The 22,142-nt window shown below is 41.6% G+C and overlaps 1 protein-coding gene across 3 annotated transcripts in view; it reads left to right on the top strand.

Moving 5' to 3' along the window:
* Positions 1–3,441, top strand: part of RMDN2 (regulator of microtubule dynamics 2) — a 50,881-nt gene extending 47,440 nt beyond the window's left edge. For all 3 annotated transcript variants that reach the window (XM_066178590.1, XM_066178589.1, XM_066178588.1), the window contains exon 11: positions 2,474–3,441. In XM_066178590.1, the coding sequence (XP_066034687.1) occupies positions 2,474–2,527 (54 nt within the window). In that variant the 3' untranslated portion in view covers positions 2,528–3,441. The remainder of the gene's footprint in view (positions 1–2,473) is intronic.
* Positions 3,442–22,142: the final 18,701 nt, after the last annotated feature.

The raw sequence follows: 22,142 nt of genomic DNA, 5'->3' as shown, positions 1-22,142 counted from the left end.
TCAGAAAGCCACAGACCCAGAAATCAACAAGGAAGAGAGCTGGCCCAAGACAGAATTTACGGCTTTTTCTTTCCATTAGCAGTCAAACTTTGGACAATAATGAAGTTTTCACCCTTAAAACCAGAAACTAGTACATTGAACAGAGTTGTGGCTTCTCTCTCCTTTTAGCATGACACACCTCTTGTTCTGGAAGGACTCTCTCCAAAGGTGACATAATAGTTCCCTTCATTGACCATTCTCAGCTTTATTTTTAATGCCATTACTGATTTTTTCAATGCTTTTGCCATACGAGTTCTTATTGACTGGAAGCTGCTGGCTCAATTCGTGCAACCCGTTGAGCAGTTTGCAACAATAATTCCTGCTTTGACTGATGTAGTCCTGTTTAGAACTGGCAAACCAGAGGTAGAACGCTTTGCACGTTTGCAATTTCTTCTCCAGACAGTTCTTAGAACAATCGTGGGTTTGTTCCGTTCTTTTTCCTAAGCCCAGAGGAAGATTCAGGGAAGATTGCCCAATGTTTTCTGGACCTTTGCAACTTGTAAAACTCATTGCCCAATATAATCCTTTACTTCTAAAGAGAGAGACAATTATCCAAAGTTGTTCAGAGATATGTTTTTGAAATGCTGTACCCTGCGAAGTGAGTAAAGAATCCCATCAACTCATGAAATGTTGAGCACTATTCAGATATGAGAAAACCTGCACCTTTATAATTTTCATCTTAGGAAAGTGTCATAAGAGTGCAACCAGATACAGTGAAACTTTCCCATTTCTTATTGGCATGGGACAATGTCTGGCTTTTGACTTTTTTTATTTAATGGAGTTCAGAGTCATTTTCACAAGTTGACCACAGTCAGTACAGAAAAGGGTGTATCTTCCCTGAATTAAGGGAAAATTTTGATTTTTTCAATTTTTGTTGAAAGTAACGACATGGTGCTCCGGACAGCCTGTAGTGACGTGGAGTTTAAGGGGTGCTTAATGCCATATGACATTTCCTTCTGTTAGACTATTTTGGCAAGAGTTTACTGGCTTTGCGGTGTGTGCCTTTTAAGGCCTCTGATAAATGATTAGGCAGATAGTTTAGCCTATTGTTGCCAGTAGGAGTAAGGCAGTAACTCCAAGAGAAGTGTCCAGCTAATGTATTAATGCCTTAATGCAGACCAATAATATGATGTAGTTTGACATGTCTGGCATATGGTTTCTATCATCTCAATATTCTTCTCTGTTCCTTCATGACATTATAGACAACTAACCAAAATAAAGAGAAGCAGGAATTTCTTCACCCATAAAATATATTCTAAAATGTTCTGTATTTTGTTCCAGCTCTTTGGTTGATTGGGTAATGAAGTGATCCTGAAATTTAGTGATTACTTCACTGACTGTCTACAGTATTTTCTTTCAGAATATCCTGTGGCATTATCATTACTGGTCCCTGTCTTTAGAAATACTTACACAAAATCTGTCATGTGCAGGCACTTTGCACTTGCACTGTTAAATATCCATGGGTGCATGTGTTGGTTGTTTGAACCCTTACAAGCCTGCAGGCATGAGATGCTGACATTTTAGAAATGTGATTTTAAAGCGGGGTGCATTTTGCAAGCTAGAAGTTTTGCAGCAGCAGCTAAAGGAAGCAGATTATATCCAGGGGACATTTAAAAATAAGTAGAATAATGGAGTTTTTGTACCGTGGTTACATGCTTATATGCATGTGCCCCTTTCCAAGTAGATTATACATGGAATAGCCAAAACATATGTCACTGGGTACCTGTGACAGTCTTAGGCCTGGCTTAGGTTTAACAACCCATGCAGACTGTGCACTTAAAACATTGGCCTAGAAGGAGCCTTTTCCTGCTGCCCTAGGAGTACAATGTAGTGTTGGCTCTGAGCACAGCAGGTTAACTTTCCCCACTCTGCCGTGAGCCTGATAGCCTAGGCAGAGCCCGGTCTGGAAGATCCTGAGGGTGCAGTCAGCCCATGGTGGCTATTGCAGGTAGGTACGGCTGTATGCACAATCTGACCTATGTCATTAATTACATTTCCCAATGTTTTCTTCTTAGTTGCATAGTAAATCATTAGCAAACATCAGAGAACATCTTTAGGTAAAACTGCATGTGGTCAGGATGCAAGATTACGTCAGGTATAGGGCAAGGCAATATTTTATGCAAAGTACACCAATGAAAGTTATATCCCAAGCTGAAGGGCTTACTAGTCTACTGAGAAGGCTATTTGTGGGCTAACATTTTAAGTGCTTTAACAGAGCTGTAAAGGGAGGGCCTCCATCTGGCTCTTGTTTTCACTTCAAACTTTATTTTTGTATTCACTGATAAATTAACTTACTATGCAGTCTTTACATTTTGTGGCTGTTGCAGTTGTGTGTTATGTCTGTTGTTAGTAAAGAAATGTGGATAGGCACGTATTAGGCAAGTGAAGGGATTTATCCTTTCTAAGTTGATGCATGGTTGTCTGTTTCTTTCAGGATAAAGAGGCCCAGAAAGACTTGGAGGCTTTACTTCTTACACTGAAGCTCTGATACTATGTACTTTTAACTCTTCATGCTGTAACAAAATTGCAAAACTAAAATGAGAATCTACAGTGACTGGGAACTGCGGGTAAATTTCAGCTAAGTCAATGAAAAAACAGTCATTGGTTTTGGTTGGCTTGGATCATGGCCTTTAAATGTCTGACAATTATGGTATTAAAATAATACATTCATTTTTGATTATTTATAATCTTGTACTGAAGTTTAATTTTAGATTTCTGACGCTGTAATTCTGATTCTCTGAACATGAAGTCCACTGCTGGCAATGGACATACTGGGGGTTAGAATGCAAAAGGAATAAATCCAGCTCTTTGAAGGATTAATCAACTAGTATGTGATGCCAGTATAGAACTGTGTGTACCATAAACAAACAAAAAATGTTTCTATAGTAAATTATATTTATATCAACTAATTTACACAGATGTGTACAGAAGAAAATCATGAATATTTATGTTTACACATTTCTCTACTCTTAAAAAAATCTTACAATCTTGTTGAAGTTAAACAAAGCTGTTGCCGCAACAAAGCTCTTTTTACTTTAAACCTATTGTTGGTTTTACAAAGAAATGTGAAAATTTTATAAATTAAATATTATAATTTATTTGTAACATCAAGTACAATATTAAAGATCAAACCAATTAAATGAAGTGGTTTAGATTAATCTATTATAGCTGTGATTTTTAATGGATTTGAATCAGGACCTCCATCAAGTCTGTGAAGCGTGGCTCTCTGTCTTTGAAGAGTTACCTAATGTGATTTCATCAAGAGTGTCTTTGAAGAATCTAGTCCAGCATGTGTCCATCACTAACCTTTTATATCATCTATATAACATAACCTGTACATAAAAATAGACTACTAAAGACCTACTACTTCTGCCTGTGTTGTACAGCAGTGTTTTCACTAAAATGTAGCAGAAGGGAAAAGAATTTCCATTCACCACTGGAGTGATCCTGAGAATACACCAGAGTCTGTAAAAGACTAGAGGCCAGTTGTGATTGGCCAGTTGTGTGGTTGTGATTCAGGATCTTAATCTAGGTGCAGGGAGTGTATCTGGAAGAAGTAGGCGTTTCTGTTAAAGAACATATAAGAATTGAGTAAGGACACCTATCTGTTCCCTTGATCTATGCGATGTGTAAGATAATGTGGGCCACTTTAGGGCAAATTGAAATTTCACAAATTGAAATACGCATTTTAGTTTTTTCTGATGTTCATCCTGTGGAAAAATAGTTTCTGTGTGTCTTTCTCAATTTGAGAGCTCTTTTTATTTTTTTAATACATAATTTCAGAGAAAAGGGAAAATGCCATGAGAGATTAATCCTAACAGTTCCTTCTGTGACAGACGGTTGTGATTCACACAGAGTAATTGACTTGTGAATGGGGAAGCTGGAAAGGTGATTTTGGTAAGGGGCTGTTGGTAAAGTCTGCTTTTGATATTTTCATAGCCAATGCAGGAAGCGTAGTTTAAAAGGATCTACAAGAGTGATTTGTAGTTAGGGTTGTTGTTAACAGTTCACTGTCACATAGGAGGATGTAATAAGGAGGTCTTTACTGAAAACAATTTTATGCTCATTGATATCCTTTATAAAATAAATTGGATTATGCAATAGATAATTCATTTACAAGTAATTATTGGTGATAAAAGCTGAAAATGTATTGGAGGAATAGATTAGAACAAGAAGTTTCTTACATTAATTACTGAAATTATATTTGCCCTTAATGAAGTAAATCCTAATTACGTCATGTAAAGTCTTGAATTGAAGTAATTAACAGAAAGAGATTGGAGGAGACCAGACTAGTTGTGATTCTGTGGAAAAGGACATGCAGATTCCAGTGAGTGGCAAGTTAATCATGGGTCAATAATGTTATGTTTTTATGAAAAAGCAAATTTCATACTAGACTGAATAAATAAACATTCCCCATTAAATTCACATGAAATAACCTTTAACAGTAATTAGGCCTAATAAGTTCTAATGAGGTCTGAGCTGGTATACTGTATCTGGTTTCAGGCACCACACTTGAGGGAGGCTGGGGGCTAGCTGGAAGGAGTCCAGTGTGGAGAGAGACAAGAAAGATGAGAGTGCTAGACAACATTATTTTGCGTGTAAAACATGAAGGAATTTGGTGTGTTTAGTCTGCAGGAGCAAGGACTAAAGGAGTATTCACATTTGTAAAAAACTTTTGCAGAGAAGACATTAAAAAAGAACACCAAACCTTTTTTCTCCAAATTCCCTATTCATAGGACAAGAGGTAAATGCCTACCTTCAAATTAGGCATTAGGAGAAACTAATAATGATGGTGACTTTGCAAAGCCCTGCAGTACATTTCCTGAGAACATTATAAAATCATTTACTTAAGTTTTAGTATAAAAGTGCAATCAGATTTCACACATTGGCAGTGTTTAAGGCACAGTTCATCCTCTGGCAGAGGCTGGACTGCTTCTTAAGATCCCCCCTGGCCTTGCTGTCCCTGGGGAGTGCTCAGCTTCAGCTCCCTACGAGCCATGGGCACTCCTGCAGGGGTTCAGAAGTCGGTGGGCTGTGTCTGCACACACTGGCTCAGCCTTTGGGCCCAGACTACCAAAGGAGTTTGTACTCTGAAGTATTTATCAGCATGTTTCAAGACTTGAATTTAAAGATGTGCATCGTGACTGCTGTTGACTATTTATTTATTATAATTGTGGTTTTAATCCACATGGTTACATTTTTAAAGAAATTTATGATTTTATAAATAAAATTGCTGGTCTTTCTTTTCAGCCTTCTGAATTTTAAGCCCATTGTTCTGTTTTAATTTTCGCTCATTACAGGTGTATGTGTAGAATTACAAATTAACATCTGTGAAAGAAAAGGCTGGGCTTAATTATTTCATTCTAAATTGTCCTTAGTAGTTTGCAGAAATATTAGTCACACAGGTAAGAAAGGGCTAGTTTGCAGAAATATGAGTCACACAGGTGAGAATGGGCTAAGATATTTTGTGCTGTTAAAAGTTTTTACTAATTAGGATACATGAACATTCTCAAATTTTTTGTTTCTGTTTTCTAATCTGAGAACTTTTTAAATTGAAGCATGTTCCCTAGATTGTTCCCTAATTGCTCCTTGGAATAAAGCTTTTGCATTTAGTTGTAGGCCTAGGCTATCTGTTCTCTGTGTCATACCAGCTGGAGAAAAAGCAAGCATAGCTCCAGAGGGCCATATGTTTTCTTTTTTGTTTAAAATATCCACAAGCAGACAGTCACTTCCGTAGTTTTGTCTCTGTGGAGGAGCTAGATCCTGTGATTCTGTATTAACCCCCTGCGGGTTTGAAGCCATATGGAGCAGATGGGGCTGCAGGCTTCCTGAAGCCATGGTACCTCCCTCAGTTCTTCTGCTGTGGCATCTCTTGTTTGGTCTCTGCTGCAGTACATACACTGTAAATCCTCTGTGGCAATTTGTCTCTTTACATACTTGGAAAAAAAGTGAGCTCAGGAGGCCTTGACCTGGTAACCAGCATTTATGTGCTTCATTAAAGTTAAAACTACAAGTTCTGCCATCTGTGATGATTGAGGTAAGTTTTATTTCTTGTGGTGAAGCTAAGGTTCCTGTCACCGAATCCTAATCCCTTTGCAATTGTCCCTCTGCAACACACAAAGCAGGTGATCCATTTTTTTGTAGCAATGGCACAGACACATTGTGAAAATGGTAACAGAGATGTGCTTTCATGCTACCTTGTTTAGAGCACTGTCTTTCCTTTGGCAGAGTCAAGGTGAGATAGGCATTTCTGTGTGGTAATAGCAATACACTGACATCTGCAATCAGTTAGAAAGCTGCCCACCAGTGGTGAGTAGCTGATGATCTAGAAAAGAAAGTGACAAGTCCTATGTCCAGTTAAAAAAACCCCCTCACATAAATCAATGCCTACAGCTTTGTTATTGTAGTAATAAAAGCCTGAACTAAAAAACAAACAAACAAGCAAAAGACTTCCCAAAGCAAAAAACAATGCTGAAACCAAAGCAACAACAAAAGAAATGCAATGAAGAAATGGCTACCAGAGATCCAGCCATGTTGAACCCAAACACAGCAGCTTATTTGGATCTAGTTGTCTTCAGCCATTACTACCTGATCACATTCTGCTTGGAGTACCTAGAACTGTAGGGTTGCATTATGAATTCCAGCAAGATTGGTGGCTTTTCTGGAATTTTCCTGGACAATCTGGAGGCTGGTCTTGTGGTATGTTTTTTCAGTGGGCACAGTAGTGCTTTAGACCTACTCCAAATCAGAAAGTCTTGTGGGAATGTGACAAAATTGTATTGTAGCATTCATCCAGTGCAAACTCAAAAAGAAGTGACTCTGAAGGGCCAACATTATTATTTGCTCATTTTTCCTTCTGCACATAAGGTTAGATTCTTTTTTTTCCAGCACTTCTCCTTCTTACTGGCTTCCAAGTTCCTTGGAGAAGAAACAAATCAAACTGTCTTGACAATACAAAAAGAAGTTAGCTTTTCTGGCCCTGTCTATGTTTGTGTAACCCATGCATGTGTGATGCTGGGAAATGAAGCACTGGAACTAAGAATGTGAAACATTAATAATTTTTTTTTTTTTTTTTTAGGAAATACTTTACTCATTTAAATAAACAACCAGTTACTCTAGAAGTATCTGTGGGATCCAGTGTGAGCTTGAATATGAACAATCTGAGCTCTGTGCTTGGTAGTGCTGCTGACCCATGATGTGACTGTGGGGTTAAGCTACTTAGCTACATACCCAAGTTACACACACGCAAACACTGTCTGTCCACTCTTCATGTGTTTTGTTTGTTAAGATTAATTATGACCTGGTTTGAATTGCCTACGTGTATAAGCTAAAAATAGAGCCACACAATATTTACAGGGAATATTGTAACCTAAACATGTGTTAAGGATATGGGCATGAAAATGGATGTGCTTTTTCCAAACTAAGTTCAGGTTTCTGATTCATGGATAAAGGTAACTAACATGGATGTTGAAATTTCAGTCTCCAGAGAGAAATGTTCTTGTTTGTCCTTCAGAAAAATGTGGCAAATCAGCAAAGTGGATTCAGTGATTTGTGTTTTCCTAATCTTGGAAGAAATAATTTATGAAGAAATGAAAATTCGTTCGTAAAGCTCCTGACTCTGGGTTAAGGATTACTGTTTTGGAGAATGTTAGGCCAGCTTACATAGTGCTCTATAAAATCATATATGAAATCTTAAAACAGTAATAAAATACATGTTTTTCAAATTAGAACAGCAGAATACCTCTAATGCAACGCTTTTAAATGCAGTGAGGGGTTCATCTAAAAGCACTGCTAGATTGTGTGTTGATTTTGATACCACCAGTGTATGGATATTGGCAGTTTCAAGCACAAGAGTGTTCCTGGTGCCTTCACCATGAATCCCTGCGCAAGAATTACCAGTGCACACTGACACAAAAGACCATAATTGAGTGTGTGATCCCACAGTCATTTGACATCTTTGTTTTAGGAGTGTTTTTCTCACTGAAGAGCAGTTTCACATGACTTGTCCTGTGACGTTCTGGTGCTATTGAGAACATGGCAACACAGCCTGTGGACATCAGTGAATCCCAGGCTTTGTGCCAGGATGAGATTTTTTAAAGTACCTGCATGACCTTGTGTGACATTTGCGTCTGTACATCCTAGTACTCGATCCAGCTTGTTCCAGCGGTGCTCTGCTTTCATGGCCTTTTACAGCCAGTCCTACGTGTCCAAACAGGTTGATTCAGGAAATGAGAAGGCAGGTATTTTCAGCTGTCATGGGGGAAATTCAGAACAACAGATCGGGGGGGAAAAAAACCCTGAACTACTGGACCTGGACCTGTATAGTCATTTGAGCAATACTTTTAATTAGTTGTCCACCATACATGATTTCTCTAAAGGTCATTAGTTTATTTTCTCTAGAGGGGGAGTTTTGTGACTTCTCCAGCCTATTGCACGCCACAGAATTTTTTCTTCTTCCCACAACTTATTTGCCAATCTGAAAAAATGGGGCTGTCAGAGCTTCTTTCACCCACGAGGATTGAGGATGGTTTGAAATAAAACATGTAAGAAAAACACACGGAGAACGCACAGAGCAATAAGTGGTAAAATAGCCTTCACTTTTTAGGCCTCTTTTACTCTTTCAAGCCGCCCCCCAAATGCTGTCAGGGAAGATGAAGCCTTGGGAAGCATTTATTCCAGGCTGGTTTGGAGGATGTGGAAAGCCTGTGCAGCTCTGTCTGTGGGCACGCAGCTGTACCTCTGGCACTGAAGTGTGTGAGCAAGTGGCCCAGCTGGTGAGCAGCAGGCAGCCAGGCAGGAGAGCCGACGCCCCCGGCTGAGCAAGGAGGACAGCGGCCCCTGATGAGGTTCAGGTGGGTCCTGGCAGCGGGGAATCGCCACATTTGGTGCGTGTGGTCAGTGGCTGAGTGCCTTCGGGGATGTGCACTGGTGGCCCCGGAGCTGTGCTGCTGCAGGGTGGCTGCTGCACCTGTGGGGGCTGCAGGTGAAGGAGGGGTGAGTACGTGCTCCGTGGGGTATCCAGCTTCACCCTGCTGTGTCTGTGTCAGGAGCGTGTGTGGGCTATGTGTGGTTGGTACTGTAATGGCGGGTGTTTCACAAGCCTGCCAGTCTGCTTGTGGCACCGGCCGGCATTAAATGAAAAGAGAAAATTTGGAAGCTTTCCCTAGGTGAGCTAACCAAAGGATTTGGTAACTCCTGTGGGAAGGCACGTTAAGTCTTGAGCCTTAACTTCCTACGTGCAAGGCTTTCTTCTGTGTGGGGCTTTGTCTCCCCTCAGGCCTGCCATGAGACCTGAGGGGTTGCTCCAGGGCTCTGTCGTTGCCTTTTGCTGTGGGGCACTGCTGCATGTGGCCAGTGACAGTGGAGCGAAAATGGTCATTTTCTACTCTCCTTGCTTCAAAAGACGTGTTTTTTCGTGTTCATCAACTTAAATTTATATGGAAAATACAAGGCAGAAGAGACAGTTCAAATGCATTGCCTGTGAGCTGCAGTTTTCCTGTGGTAGGAGCTTGTTACCGGTAAACGCGCACTCAAATAAAGCCACAGCACCAGTGTGAAAACATTGCTGTAGCTCGGGTTTGTGGGCTAGGATGTATTTTAATTGCCAGCAGTTTATCCCGTTCCTTCCATAACCGGTTACAGGACTCGGTGAAATCCCGCCGACGGCCCTGCGGGCAGCCCGTGGTGGGCGTGAGGCGGTCGGCAGCTGCTGCCGGCGGCGGGAGGGGCAGGTCACGCTGGTTCCACTAGCTGAGAGCCGCTGAAGTAGCGGGCAGCCTTAAGTGAAACCAAAGGGGTGCCGTGTCTTTCCTAAATGGTTGGGAGGTTATTTAATCTGAGGTAGAGAAGGAACTTAAATGAAGGAGCTTTTCTTATGTCAAACCGCCAGCAGAACAGAAGCAAATGTTTAGTGTGTCCCCAGCGGTACCGACTGAGGGCAAACGGGCTGACTGGGTTCACCTGCGTTGCAACCTTCTGATTTCTGTGTTGCGCTGGGTTTACTCTGGCAGGGTTGCTATGGATCCTGTCTGGTTTTGAATGCAAATTGTAATTGTATGAGCAGAAATTGTATGGAGACCACAGCTTTTGTGTCTGGGTGTAAATACATACAAAAATATTTGTGTGGATAGATGTATCTGTAAGTTTAATAGAGGAGTTATAGTAGATATAACTTGCTGTGTTTTGTAGTTTCAATAAGCAACTTGATTACTCTGTGAACTTTTTGAAATTTCTATCTATGTGTGAAGTGAAAACTTGAGAAGGACGCTTCTTGCATATCCTTTTATATCGTAATTTCTAAATGCAGAGTTAGAACATGAAAGGGAATTGCCACAGCACATAGTTGGACCTCCCTCTGAAAGGAAAGACAGGAAAAATGTCTGTAGAGCACAGTATACTTTGTGTGCTGGAGAAGAAATGCTCGATGATAACCCTGCAGGCTCATCTTTACACAGAGCTGTCAGTTCCTAATGGAAGTGTCTTATGTGTTCAATTTGGGGCAGGCAGATGGTTAAGAAAAAGGTAAAAGGTGCTGTAAATGAATATATTAGCTTCCTTTGCCTTGCCTTCTCCATCTGTGAGCTTGTGAACTCCATGAAGGGGTTACTGAGTCAGTAGGAATCAGCACATAGTCCCTCAAGCCTTTCTCTATTGTCTGGATGATGGTTCCCAAAACATCATATCTGCTTCCAGGCAGTCTGTGGCTGAAGGAGAGGATGAGGATCAGGGGAGAGCTTTATGTGTTGAGGTGGGGTTTTGTCTTTTGAGGGTGGTGCTTTGTTTTTTTTTTTTCTAAGTAAGGATTATGGTTTGCAGAGAAATGCTCAGGGAAGAGTGTTTAATACCCATCTGTGGTATGTTTGACTTTCTTTGCTTTTCTGAACTCAGTACTTGTTCACCAAAAAGTGAAGTAAATCCTGTGGGAGTGGGGAGGGGAGAGAAATTTCAGGCAAGGCTGAAGCTGTCTTAGCTCTTAAGTATGTGGAAACTGAAGCGCATCCCTGAGCGGCTCCTGCTGAAATGCTAATAACTGCTCTGCTCACCCCTATTACACTGAATCTCTCCCAGTTTTCTTGCCAAAATGAGTGGTATTTTCAGTCATATTCCAAGTAAGGAGAAGTCAAAATGTAACCTTAAACCAGTGAGCTTTAGAGGCAGCATTGCAGGGGCTGTGAAGTGCTTTTTCTGCCAAGCATATGGGCAGAACTTTCAGCAGGAACCACAGGCTTGTCTGTAGTTTTGACCTGAGGCAGTTGGGGCCCTGTGGCCAAAAGGGAAGGCATCCATAAAAATTAACTCTGCAGCCGAGCTGTGTACATCTCCAGGACTTCAGTTTCCATGGGTTTTGATAAATTCTGTTTTATGATGTTGATTTTATGTGACTCCTCATCTCTGGAGCTGGCTTTGATTTTTATTCTGATTTTTCTGACACTTGGCAGTCAAAAACAGAGGAATTTGGATTCTTAGTCCAGCATTTTATTTCTGCCCTGGTATCTTCATTCCTGTGTACAGCCTCCAAAATATTTAATGCTTAGTGCAAACATTATGTTTAACTGAGGAGGGGTAATGCTGTGTTTACTGAGTTACTTGGTCATATTTTTAATTACTTACCTCTTTTATCAGATAGGGTCCCTTCTCATCTCTAGGATCAGTTTTTGCAACTTGACTGGAGCATCTCTTTTTTCAGAAACTTATAAAAGCTACCAAAGGTGGGGGTTTGGTTATTGGTGTTTTGTTTGTTTGGGTGGGGTTTTTTGGGGGGGGAGGTTGCTTTGGCTTTTTTTTGTTGTTGGGTTGTTGGGGTTTTTTTTGCACCAGATATGTGGGAAATTGCAATCAGTTGCTCAATATAATTAAAATAAAATACAGGTGATGTGGAAACTTGGGTACAAAGCAATCCAATTGCTCAAGTCCACATTTTCCTTTTTTTCCAATGACATAATAGATTTTTCCAGTTGTTATTGACAGATTTCAGAAGGATGTATCTCATAATCAGATGGGCTGAGTAATTCTTGATACTGCAGCCTTCGAGAGACTCATGGTCTTTCAGCACAGATGGAGTTTGCTGTTAGATTTTCCACATCACAAAAGCTGCAGTTTCTAAACTGTTGTCAACTTAAGGGATGGGAGGAGCCAACAGGTTGTCTGGTGTAGGAAAGAAAACAGTTTTCAGCACTATGTTATCATGTTATCATATTGTACATAAGAACTTAAGAAAAATCATATAATTACCAGAATGAATGTGTTAACTTTGACTTATGTTTTTCTTATTAATTAACCCCTTTTTTCATCATGAAAGTAGCTTTAACATTTTCTTGAAATTGATTAGCAAGGAGGTGTGTCCATCAATAAAATTTTTGAAGAACTATATAAATGCGCCATGACTGCAGTTCCACTGAACAGAGATCACAGGGCAGCCAGTAGTTGTAGCCTAAGAAGCAGATCAGCCTGCAAGGGCACACGTGAGGGAAACAGTGATGCTGGGCAGCCACTGAGACACCAGCCCTGTGCTTTCCTCTCTGCGAATGTGCTGCTCTGCAGAAGCCACACCCATTGTTTCAGTTGTTCTCGTTAGTCACATTCAAGGCAGTGCTGCAAACATGCCAAAGGAAAGGCAGGAGAAACCCTGACATGTCCCAGAACTTTTGCTTTGAGTCCCTTGTGTTCCCAGCTGTCATTTGGCTGGGCCAGGGGGACGCTGAGGAGACTCAGCCTTTCTCAGTGCCGGGCAGCAGTTGCTTAGTTGCCTGGGGCACAGTGCTTGTTCCAGGAACGCAGAGTTTTGTTGATTCCACAATTAAATGCTATGGGATTTTAAATTGGGATTTTAATTTTAATTTGCTCTTTACTCATTTTTCATTTCCTTAATTTTTGGCATTCAGATGCAGTTTTGTTGACAAGATTGCCCGGGGACATGAGCACTTTCCTGGTGCTGAAAGTGTGATTAGCAGAGCACTTCCCTAGGATCTCCTCCTTAACACCCGTCCCTTTCCCTAGGGAAGGGCTGGCCTTGCCATGAAATGCACACATAAGTGTTGTGTTACAGGAAGCCCCAGAGAGAGGCTTTGTGAGGGGCTTGGCTGCACTGATGTGCTGGTGTTACAATTCACTCTTCTGTTTCTAGGTTGTGGACTGAAATTCATGAGCCTGCTTGGGATCCCAGGCCATGCAAGGAACAGAAAGAATTCAGGCATCTCACAGAGTGGCAGCATGGTGGTGTTCCCTCAGGGCCTGCAGCCTTCCCTGTCCAAAGGCTTGACACAGCATGTGTGTCTGCATCCTGTAATGTGTTCTCAGTCCGTGCTCTAAACCTGGCAGTGAAGCCCCTTACTGGGGAAACTGATGTATCTGCCCTTTGGGAATGAAGAGACTTTTCTGCCCCTAAACCCCAGGACTGCCCTTGCCTTGGTGTGTAAGTGCTGCCCTGAGTTTGTATTACACCTGCATTTTGTCAGATGTTACCGGTGGAGTAGAATTCAAGGGATTATGTTCAACTGTTGGTGACTCTGGGTTGGTCCTGAACAAGGTGGTCTAAAGTCACCCTGTGTTTGGGAATTGGTCCCAGCATTATTTACTAATTCCTGAAATGCGTGGGAGAAACAATTCTAATGTGCATCTGTGTGGAAGATGTTTGGCAGTATAACATTTTTCTGGGATAACTCCTTATTCAATGAATAATTATTGCAAGGGCTATGTAAAATTTTTGTTTTCCTCCTCCAACAATATGAAACTCAACTGTGGCACTTGTATCTCCTTGCCTGAAAGCTTTCACAGAAAGATTATGGGCAGGCTGTTGTCCTCCTTTTATATGGGAGTTAGGTGTCTAAAGGACTTATAGGGCCTATTGTCTTAAAAGCTTGAGAACTCCACCCTGAGGTGAAGGGGAAATATATTGGAAGCATCTGCTGTTTATTGTGGTTAGGCAGAACCAGAAGTTTTGTCCTGCTAATGTAATCCATCTTCTGTTACTGTAAGGACCAGCTGAATTTCCTTGGTAACAAACACTCTTCCTCTACTCCCAGAAAGCTTGGGCTTACTTGCAACATCTGGAACCAAGGAAACTTCAGATGACCCAACTCTGGAATATCAAAATCTCTGTGTGATCTGTTCACACCAGTCCTACTACTGCATCAGGCTGCTTAATAGGACATGTGTGTCTTTTTCCAAATAGGAGTGAAGTATGAGACAAAACATAAATCTGGGCTTTGATTTGTGCAAAGGGAAAAATGTATAAAAAAGGCTGGTCATCTCATTATTCCTATTGTTTTTCCATTGAGAAATTAGAACAAAGCTTTTGTGACCAGAACAAGTTCTGTCAGGAGAGCTGGGCATCCCAGGGGTGAACTGGGACACAAACCAGGACAAGGATATTTAAGGTTTTTCTCCTAGCCAGCCTATATGTACAAACTCTGCTGCTCCTTGGAATGTTGTTATTAGTAAGAGCTAAAACACATACTGGCTCTTTAATTGACCATGGACTAGGCTCTCAGGTTTCATCTTGCTGGCCAGACTGAAGAGCAGGGACACATCTGTCTGCAGGGGAAAATTGCCCTTTGCTAGGAGATGCTGAGGTCTCTTTTGAAAGGGACCGAGAGGCTCCATTTCTTATATATTCCTGTAATTGCCTTTTGCTGTCCCCTGTGCCTTGCACACCAAGATATGAGGGGCAGAGCAGTGAACTCCAACCCCAGCTTTGCTTTTAACAGCAGAATATCTTCTGCTGCTCATAACTCAGGTTTTCCCTCTGCAAGGGGAACTGTGTGTGGAAACTTCTAGTGCTGAGCTTCTTGAAGCTGAAAGCCCCAACAGGGCTACAGGGTTATTGCTTTGCACCTGCCTGTATTTCTACTCTGTGAAAAAAAGCCTGTAGGCCCTAATGCTGTGGGTAGCCCAACATGAGGGAGATGTTTCGGCTAAGCCTTGCTCCTTGATTATCAAGGGTGTGATACATCATTCCGTGTCCAGGTGCACCAGACTTGGAGGCAAAGATGAAGTGTGAGGCCTCTCTTCCTGGCTCATGTGGCCACATCATTTCTAGCAAAGGTGTTGCTCCCTCCTGTGTAGTGTCTGTACCTTTCCTTGTTGGAGCTCTCTCCTGGGCTTTGGGTGGGCAGGATCCCAGGTACTCTTGCCTCCTGAAGGTGGTGTCCTAAGATCAATGGGTGTGTTTGCTTTTGCATACGCAAATTTCTCAACAGATTCCCAGGCACCGATGTAGGACAGCAGGTTCATGTCCCAGCTTCTCTAGTAGTTTACCCTTTAGATACAAATGCTGCAGGGGCTGAGTCTGGTGTCCCTGCAGCCCAGGGGCACATCTGCTCTCTCTCAGTTTTTCTGTCAGTGCAAGATCCCTCTGTAGATAGCAGCAACAATTCATCACAGGTATTGAGAGCAATGCAGGAACATCTGGGTAGCATTCTAGGCACTATGTTACCTGTGAAACTGTATTTGATGTTGTCGTGGCCAAGGCTAGAGCTGGATTATTAGAAGAACTTGCTAACCAGGATGCAAATTGAAGTTTTCTAGGCATTTAAACAGTTTAGAGGATACTGCATTTTAATTGATGTAAACCCTTCCAGCAAGGAGGCAGAAGGGGATTTACCAAGCTTGGAAATAATTAAAATCATGCTGAAATTTTCCTTACAGGTACTAAATGTGACATGGTGTGTGGTCTCTCTGACAGGGTTGCTTTTCCCTATAAATGGAAAAGTGCAACATCAGATGTTTCAATGCATGCACATAGATAAACAGTTCTTTTATGACATATTAAGAACAGTTTGGTTTATGGATTTTTAGATGTATCTTAAAATCTTGTTTTCTAATGACTTCAGCAGAGCTGTCCAATTTCTAAGATGTGCTTCTAAAGCAGGATGAGGTTTGTACCTGGTTTTTATTAACTATATTACCAGCTAAAAATAAACCAAGTTGCAGACAGCTGACAGCAATGTGGACCCTCAATGTGTTTCATTAAAAATAATAATAATTCTTGGGGGCATGAAGGCAGAAATCAAGCTTTTTTTTTCTCTAGGAAACTGGTTTGCTCATCTGGGAGAAAGAAGAAAGTAAACTGACATTCTTTGACATTTCCTGATATTCATGAAGATCACTGGACTTTGAGTGGAGCTTTAGCTAATGATGAACTTTAACCCCATGTTTTAGTGTATTCCTGGACAAAATATGTGGCTTTGTCATGCCTTGCAGGCTACTGGCAGTTAAGTTCTTTGGTAGGGTGTATAAAAGAATCCTGGGCTTGTATGTCAAACGTTGAAAACTGCAAGTGCAGAATTACAATAACGGCGGTCTGTTTTTTTCTTTTTTCTTTTAAACCAGCATAGGGATGTGGTGATTCTCTCTCATTTGTTCTTTACTCATGTCTGAGTGCCTTTGTGAAGGAGAGACCCAAACTGACTTAGGAGTTAAAGTTTCAATGGAGGAATTCATAGAACCTCTGCAGGAGTCCAAGCCTGTTACTGAGCACAGGTTGAGGGCCAGTATCTCAAAAGGAACAATATTTTAAAAAAGACATAGTCTGGCCAAAGCTAGACAAAGGAAAAGAAATATTCTAGAAAAACACTGGGCTACTTTCCAGCCTTACTGTGGAAGCTTGTGCTGCTACTGAAATTCATTTACCCTAGAGTCATATGTCACTGAAGCCTGTCTTTTCAAATAGTGCTGCTATTTAGCAGTCACAACTAAAAGGTAATAAACCACATGCATTTAAGCTGAAAACATGATGTACCTCCTAATAACTTTGGAGACCACTTCTGTGGCAGTTTTATCATGCTGGGTTTGGTGAACATCTGTAAACAGATGTTTCTGTGTGTTGGATAAAAGAAAGACTCTAAAAATTTGAAGTAGAGTTTTGATACCTGTTTTTGATCACTGAATAGAATGTGTTTGGAGCCTGGGAAAGCATATCTTCTGCATTGGATTTTGACCAATATCTGTGCAAGAATGAGAGAGCAAAGGAAAAAATTCCAACCCACAAACCGAACACTGGAAAGGAAAAGGTAGAGTTCTAATTTCTAGTTGTTCTTGAAGTGTATTCAGTGGCCTGAATTCCCCTGCCCAGATTTGCATTGGCATAAATTGTAATTTGTTTCCTCTGTTTAAAATTTAACTTTCAGTGTGCAGTAAATTTAAAAAAAAAAAAAAAAAAAGCCAGTAAAAGGTAATGGGCAAATTAGGGACTTAGGTGTTTGCAAATGTGTTGATCTGTAGGTTTTTCTCTCTGAAAGCCTGACCATAAAGTTTGACTGAAGACATGCTGTGCATTGACTAGAGTTGTATTGATATTTGGAAACATGAGAACAGATAGAGTATTGTACAAGGTATTTGTTTTTTAAAAACTAAAGGGAAAACTTAGATTCTTTGATTACAGGATGACCATTGCAGTAAACACAAACTTCTACACTAGAACTCACTGAGCAAACAGGGCACTGTTTATTATCCATGTCTTCAATTGCATGGCTGCTTCAGCTACTGCCATATGTAAGTTTGCTGCCTGGAGTGCTTAATTGATGCTACCAGTATCAAAGACACTGAAGTGCCATTTAGACGTTTAAAAGGATTCAAATCTTTTGAAAGTGAGGGGCATTTTCAACAGTTGTTCACACCTCTTCCCAGTGGTTTGGGAGTGGTCCTTTGTTAGAGCCTTCACTTGGGAAGCACCCTGGTCCAAGGCTGCTGCTGCAGGCGCCTGGTTCCTGAAGTCAAGTGGGGAATTCCCCCTCCTCTGTGCTGGCCCAGAGCTTCAGGGAGAGCCAGGAGTACATGTGGTTCCTGTTAGTTCAGAAAACAGAAACATCTGGGGAAGACGTGAATGACTTACTGCCTCAGTTCAGCAGGAGGAGTCTCTGACAGTTCATTCTGGACAGAGAGATCCTCTCCATTATGTGCTGAAGCAGGGAGCAAATGCACATAAAATCCAGCTCAAAACAGCAGGACATGGGCACTCGTGCTGCCTTATATGGCCTTTCTCTCTCCCTGCCTATGGGGATGCCTCATAAAGAAAGTGAAGGAAAGGATTTTCTCTTCCTGCAAAAGTGGGGAAGGATGCTGTGGAAGAACACTTCCTAGGCACAGCAATGCATTTCCCAGGGTGATGCCCATATGGGTTCAACTTTTAAGAAGAAACAAAAGTGAACCAGTGGTAAACATATTTGCTCTGTGTTTACTGTAAAAATAAAGCACTGTAGAGAGTTGTTATTAGCTTGAAGGTACAACAGCTAGACCAGCTCCAGGAGGCCCTGTTTCGTCAGGGTGTCAGGTCAGATGACTTCCAGAGGTTCCTTCTCATCTCCACCAGTCTGTGATTCTGTGACATCAGGAGGTTGGGTTAGACTGTGCCACATGGGCTAGCTAAAACAGTGTGGTTTATTTCCTCAATCCCTAAGGAAATACCTCCCACCAGCATAAGAGTATTGGTCTTTTCCTAACCTGACTGCACCATCAATGATGTTCTGTAGCTTAATATTTCTGTTTCTGAGCAGGGCAGAACAAAATACAGTTCTCTGGCATTTGGTGTGGGAGTAGCAAGGGCAGGACATGGCACATCAATTAGTTGAGTGTGTTTGGTATGAGCAGGCTGGCTGTGCTCTCTTGCCAGTGGAGATCAAAGGGCAGATGGGCTAAATTGCCCTTTGCAGGGGCCTGTGTGTGCCACACTCACATCAGTCACAAGCTGTGGTCCCTGGGGTACCCTGGGGAGCTGTTGTACATGGGGATGGGACAAATTACCATTAGCAGCTGCTCTCGTTCTCTTTCCTTACTTTCATCCTCCTCCATAGGATAAAATATTTCTTTCTATTCTCTTTGGCCTGTTACTTCTCCTCCTCTGATGTGTTCTCCTTCTCGCCTCTCAACTGTCCAAATTTTCCCTATAATTTTTCCCCTGAACACAGAGAATCTTCTTTGCTATTGACCCTGAGGAACAACTGCTTCTATAAGCACATGATCAAGCTTTGCTGGATTTCCCCAGAAGGCAGAGTGACTTTATCAGAAAAATAAAAATTAGTATCTTTGGCTTGGGTTAAGTGAGATAATTGACTTTTGCCACCCAGAGATGTGTGTATTTCAGGGAAGTTTCAGAAGAAAAGAGAGGGATGACAAATCCTCAGGGAGGAAGTTGTTCCTAATTACATAAAGACCTTGGCTGTGAGGATGCAGGAAGCTGTGCTAACTGGATCTTTGCTAGGGAAAATGTTATATGCTGATGGTAACACAGTCTGGAGGCAATAAAAAAGCTAAACCAGTCCAGTCACTTCATTAACTGACTCTTCATAAATCCTAGCAAAAGCGATCTGTCCTCTTGAGAGCAAAAGTTAACCCCAGTATCCAACCCTCGTGCATCTCTTCTGCTGTCACTGTTTCAGTCATTCAGACAATTGATGGAGCATCTATTTATTCCAGGAACTTCCCTTTCTGTTCTGCTGAGCAGTTTTATGACTTCATACCCAATAAAAACTACTGCATACACTTAACTCTGGGAACAGGCTAGAGCTATTTACTCAAGCAGGAAAGTATTGGATTAGGGTGAGATCCCTTGTGAAGATAGGAAAGGAAAAACATCTTGCTGGCTTAAAGGAAGGCGTGAAGATATTTGAGCAGCATTGTATAGTGAATACATTATGAGGCAAATGTTTTGTATTCTGTTTCTGCTGATGACTTCAAGGAAATTAGTACCTCAACCTTCAAATGCAGAGAACAAGGTTGTCAGTGTGCTGTAAGTCTGCACACACAGGTGCTAACTATCTTGGTATTAATACCATCAGGAGTGAGGGTTCTTTTGTACAAAGTTTCCATTCTGGTATGATGCCACTGGAGGATCTGCCTTGTCATTCTGTGGAAAATCTTCTCAATTTAAATATTTATTTATTCTGGATTGTTTTTTCTTTCCCTCCTTTATGGGAGCTCTTCCTTGTTTGATTTTTTTTTTTAAAGACTATTTGTGTTGTTTCTGACCAAAGCCTGGCTGGCTGATCTGCTGTGGCACTGGTGCTCCTCACGTACTGGAAAGATGCAGGCTGGGCAGAATGATAGGAACATGAGAGAAAGAAGTCTTATCCTGAGAAAACTGGTGGAAAACACCTCTGTTGTTTCTGTGCCACCTGGAAGGGTTGCTCAGAAAGCCTCCCTGCAGGGCATGTTGTTCTGGAGTGTAGGTACAGCTCTGCCTCTCTTCTGCCAGAAACGGAGAGAGGAACAGAGTTATGCCTTGGAACAAGTTGAAGCACAGTGCTGTGTCCCAGCAACAGTGCACATAAATGAAGGGAAGGAAAATGAGCTTGGTTCCAATGAGATAAAGGTTCATTTAAGAGTCTCGTTTTTTCATTAGAGTAATTATTGTGAAGTTTAAGTTTACTTTCTGATGGCACTTTTTAAAACTTAAATTATCTAAATTTCCTGAACCACAGAAGATTAATAGCCTCACGACTTATGCTTTTCCTCTGTAGAGTGAAAAAGTGTAATTAAAAGTAGGATATACAGTTGAATTAAGTTTTTGAACTGCAGCTTGGAAATACTTCACAGAATACAAAGCACAAAAGAAGCATGGGGTATTGTTGCATGCTCTTCTGCCGACAGTTGCAAACCATACTTGCTTTGTGAAGTCAAACCTTGTCTTGCTTGGTCAATCTTGCTTTTGCACTGGGAGCAAGGTGTCTCACTCCACATGTCCACTTCTGTTATGATGAGCAGAACTATTTCAGTCTAAAGAAGTGGAGAATGATCTGTTATTTTTAGCAGACAAAATGTGATTATGTGAAATCCCATTTGTTATCGTGAGAGGTTTAGAAGCCTGTTTCTGCATGATAAGTTATGCTCTTACCAGGGGTCAAGCGGGGGGAAGGCAGATTGTGGAAATAAAGCCTAGTCTGAGCCACCACTGAGAACATACCAATACTACCAGAGATTAAGCCCAGTTCTGGAGCGTGCCACAATATGTATGCCATTCTTTCCTGGGGGATATTGAGCAAGCCTAGATACAGCTGGAGACAAAATTATAGCGTGAGAATAACTAACTGATACCAAACTCTTCCTGCTCAGCTTGCTCAAATAAATGACACTGAACTGCTCTGAACAGACCCTCTAGAGCAGAAATGTTTCTCTCTGGTGTAGTGCCAGCTTCTTCTACTGCTCTGTCTGAATGTCAAGAGGAAGATTCACCCAAAAGGTGTTCAGACTGTTGCAGCTGGGCTGTCTCCTCCTGCTGTTGTTCTCAGGTACTGAGGATGTCAAGGTGAGGAGAATGACCAACTATCCCTGACCTTCTGTTGTAGACTTGTTTTGTTCTCAAATCCTGCAGCTAATCCCTTGTTTAGTTCCTCTTCCATGTTTGCTGCCTCCCAGATCTATTATTTGAGTTAACAGGCAGTCAGGACTTACTTTTTGGACATCCTTTGTTTCCAAAGCTTTCAGAAAAACAATCACTCATCCTGTCTTCAGCCTGGTAAGGTTTGGTCCTCATGCTCTCAGTTTGATGTTCCCTGCTGCTGATGTGAATATCTTTAATACCATATGGATTCTTATCACCCTAATCCTAGCACATTGTGTCTGTATGTGTATTTACGAGCAATGTAAAATCACCACCTCTCTTTTCCTGGAAGCCAGAGACCCTGTGCGCACTTCCATCCCAGCTGAAATGTTGCTGCAGTCCAGACACATATTCTCCTCTGCCAGCTCCCAGCCACTCCAGCAAATGACTCCTATATAGCTCAGCAGCTGATTTCTGCACTGTAATGAGTCCCCTGTGAATCCACTCCCTTCCCTGCCTCTGCCCACGTGCACTTGAAATGCCTGAGCATTCTATATCTGCTGAGTTAACTATACTGATGGATTCTTGTCCCCAGACATCCAGCAAAGACCCAGAGCACAGGGACTTGAGAGGCTCTTTTCTGATTTGGATAACCCCAGCTCTGCTTTCAGGCTGGAGCAAGATCTGCACTAAGTATTGAAGGAAAGGGCAACACTAACGGAGCAACAAATTGTTTGGTTTGTGGAGCTGAATGAAAAGTTGGCCAAAAGCCCAAAGGGAAGGCTGTCAAAGCATCAGCTACAGCTGTCTTAAATGTTCCAGACTGCGCTTAACACTGAGCTTGTTTTCA

Source organism: Chamaea fasciata, unplaced genomic scaffold (genome assembly GCF_029207755.1).
Source record: "Chamaea fasciata isolate MVZ Bird 193981 ecotype frontalis unplaced genomic scaffold, bChaFas1.0.hap1 SCAF_3, whole genome shotgun sequence".
Taxonomy (NCBI): domain Eukaryota; kingdom Metazoa; phylum Chordata; class Aves; order Passeriformes; family Sylviidae; genus Chamaea; species Chamaea fasciata.
This window is presented reverse-complemented; position numbering and strand designations above follow the sequence as displayed.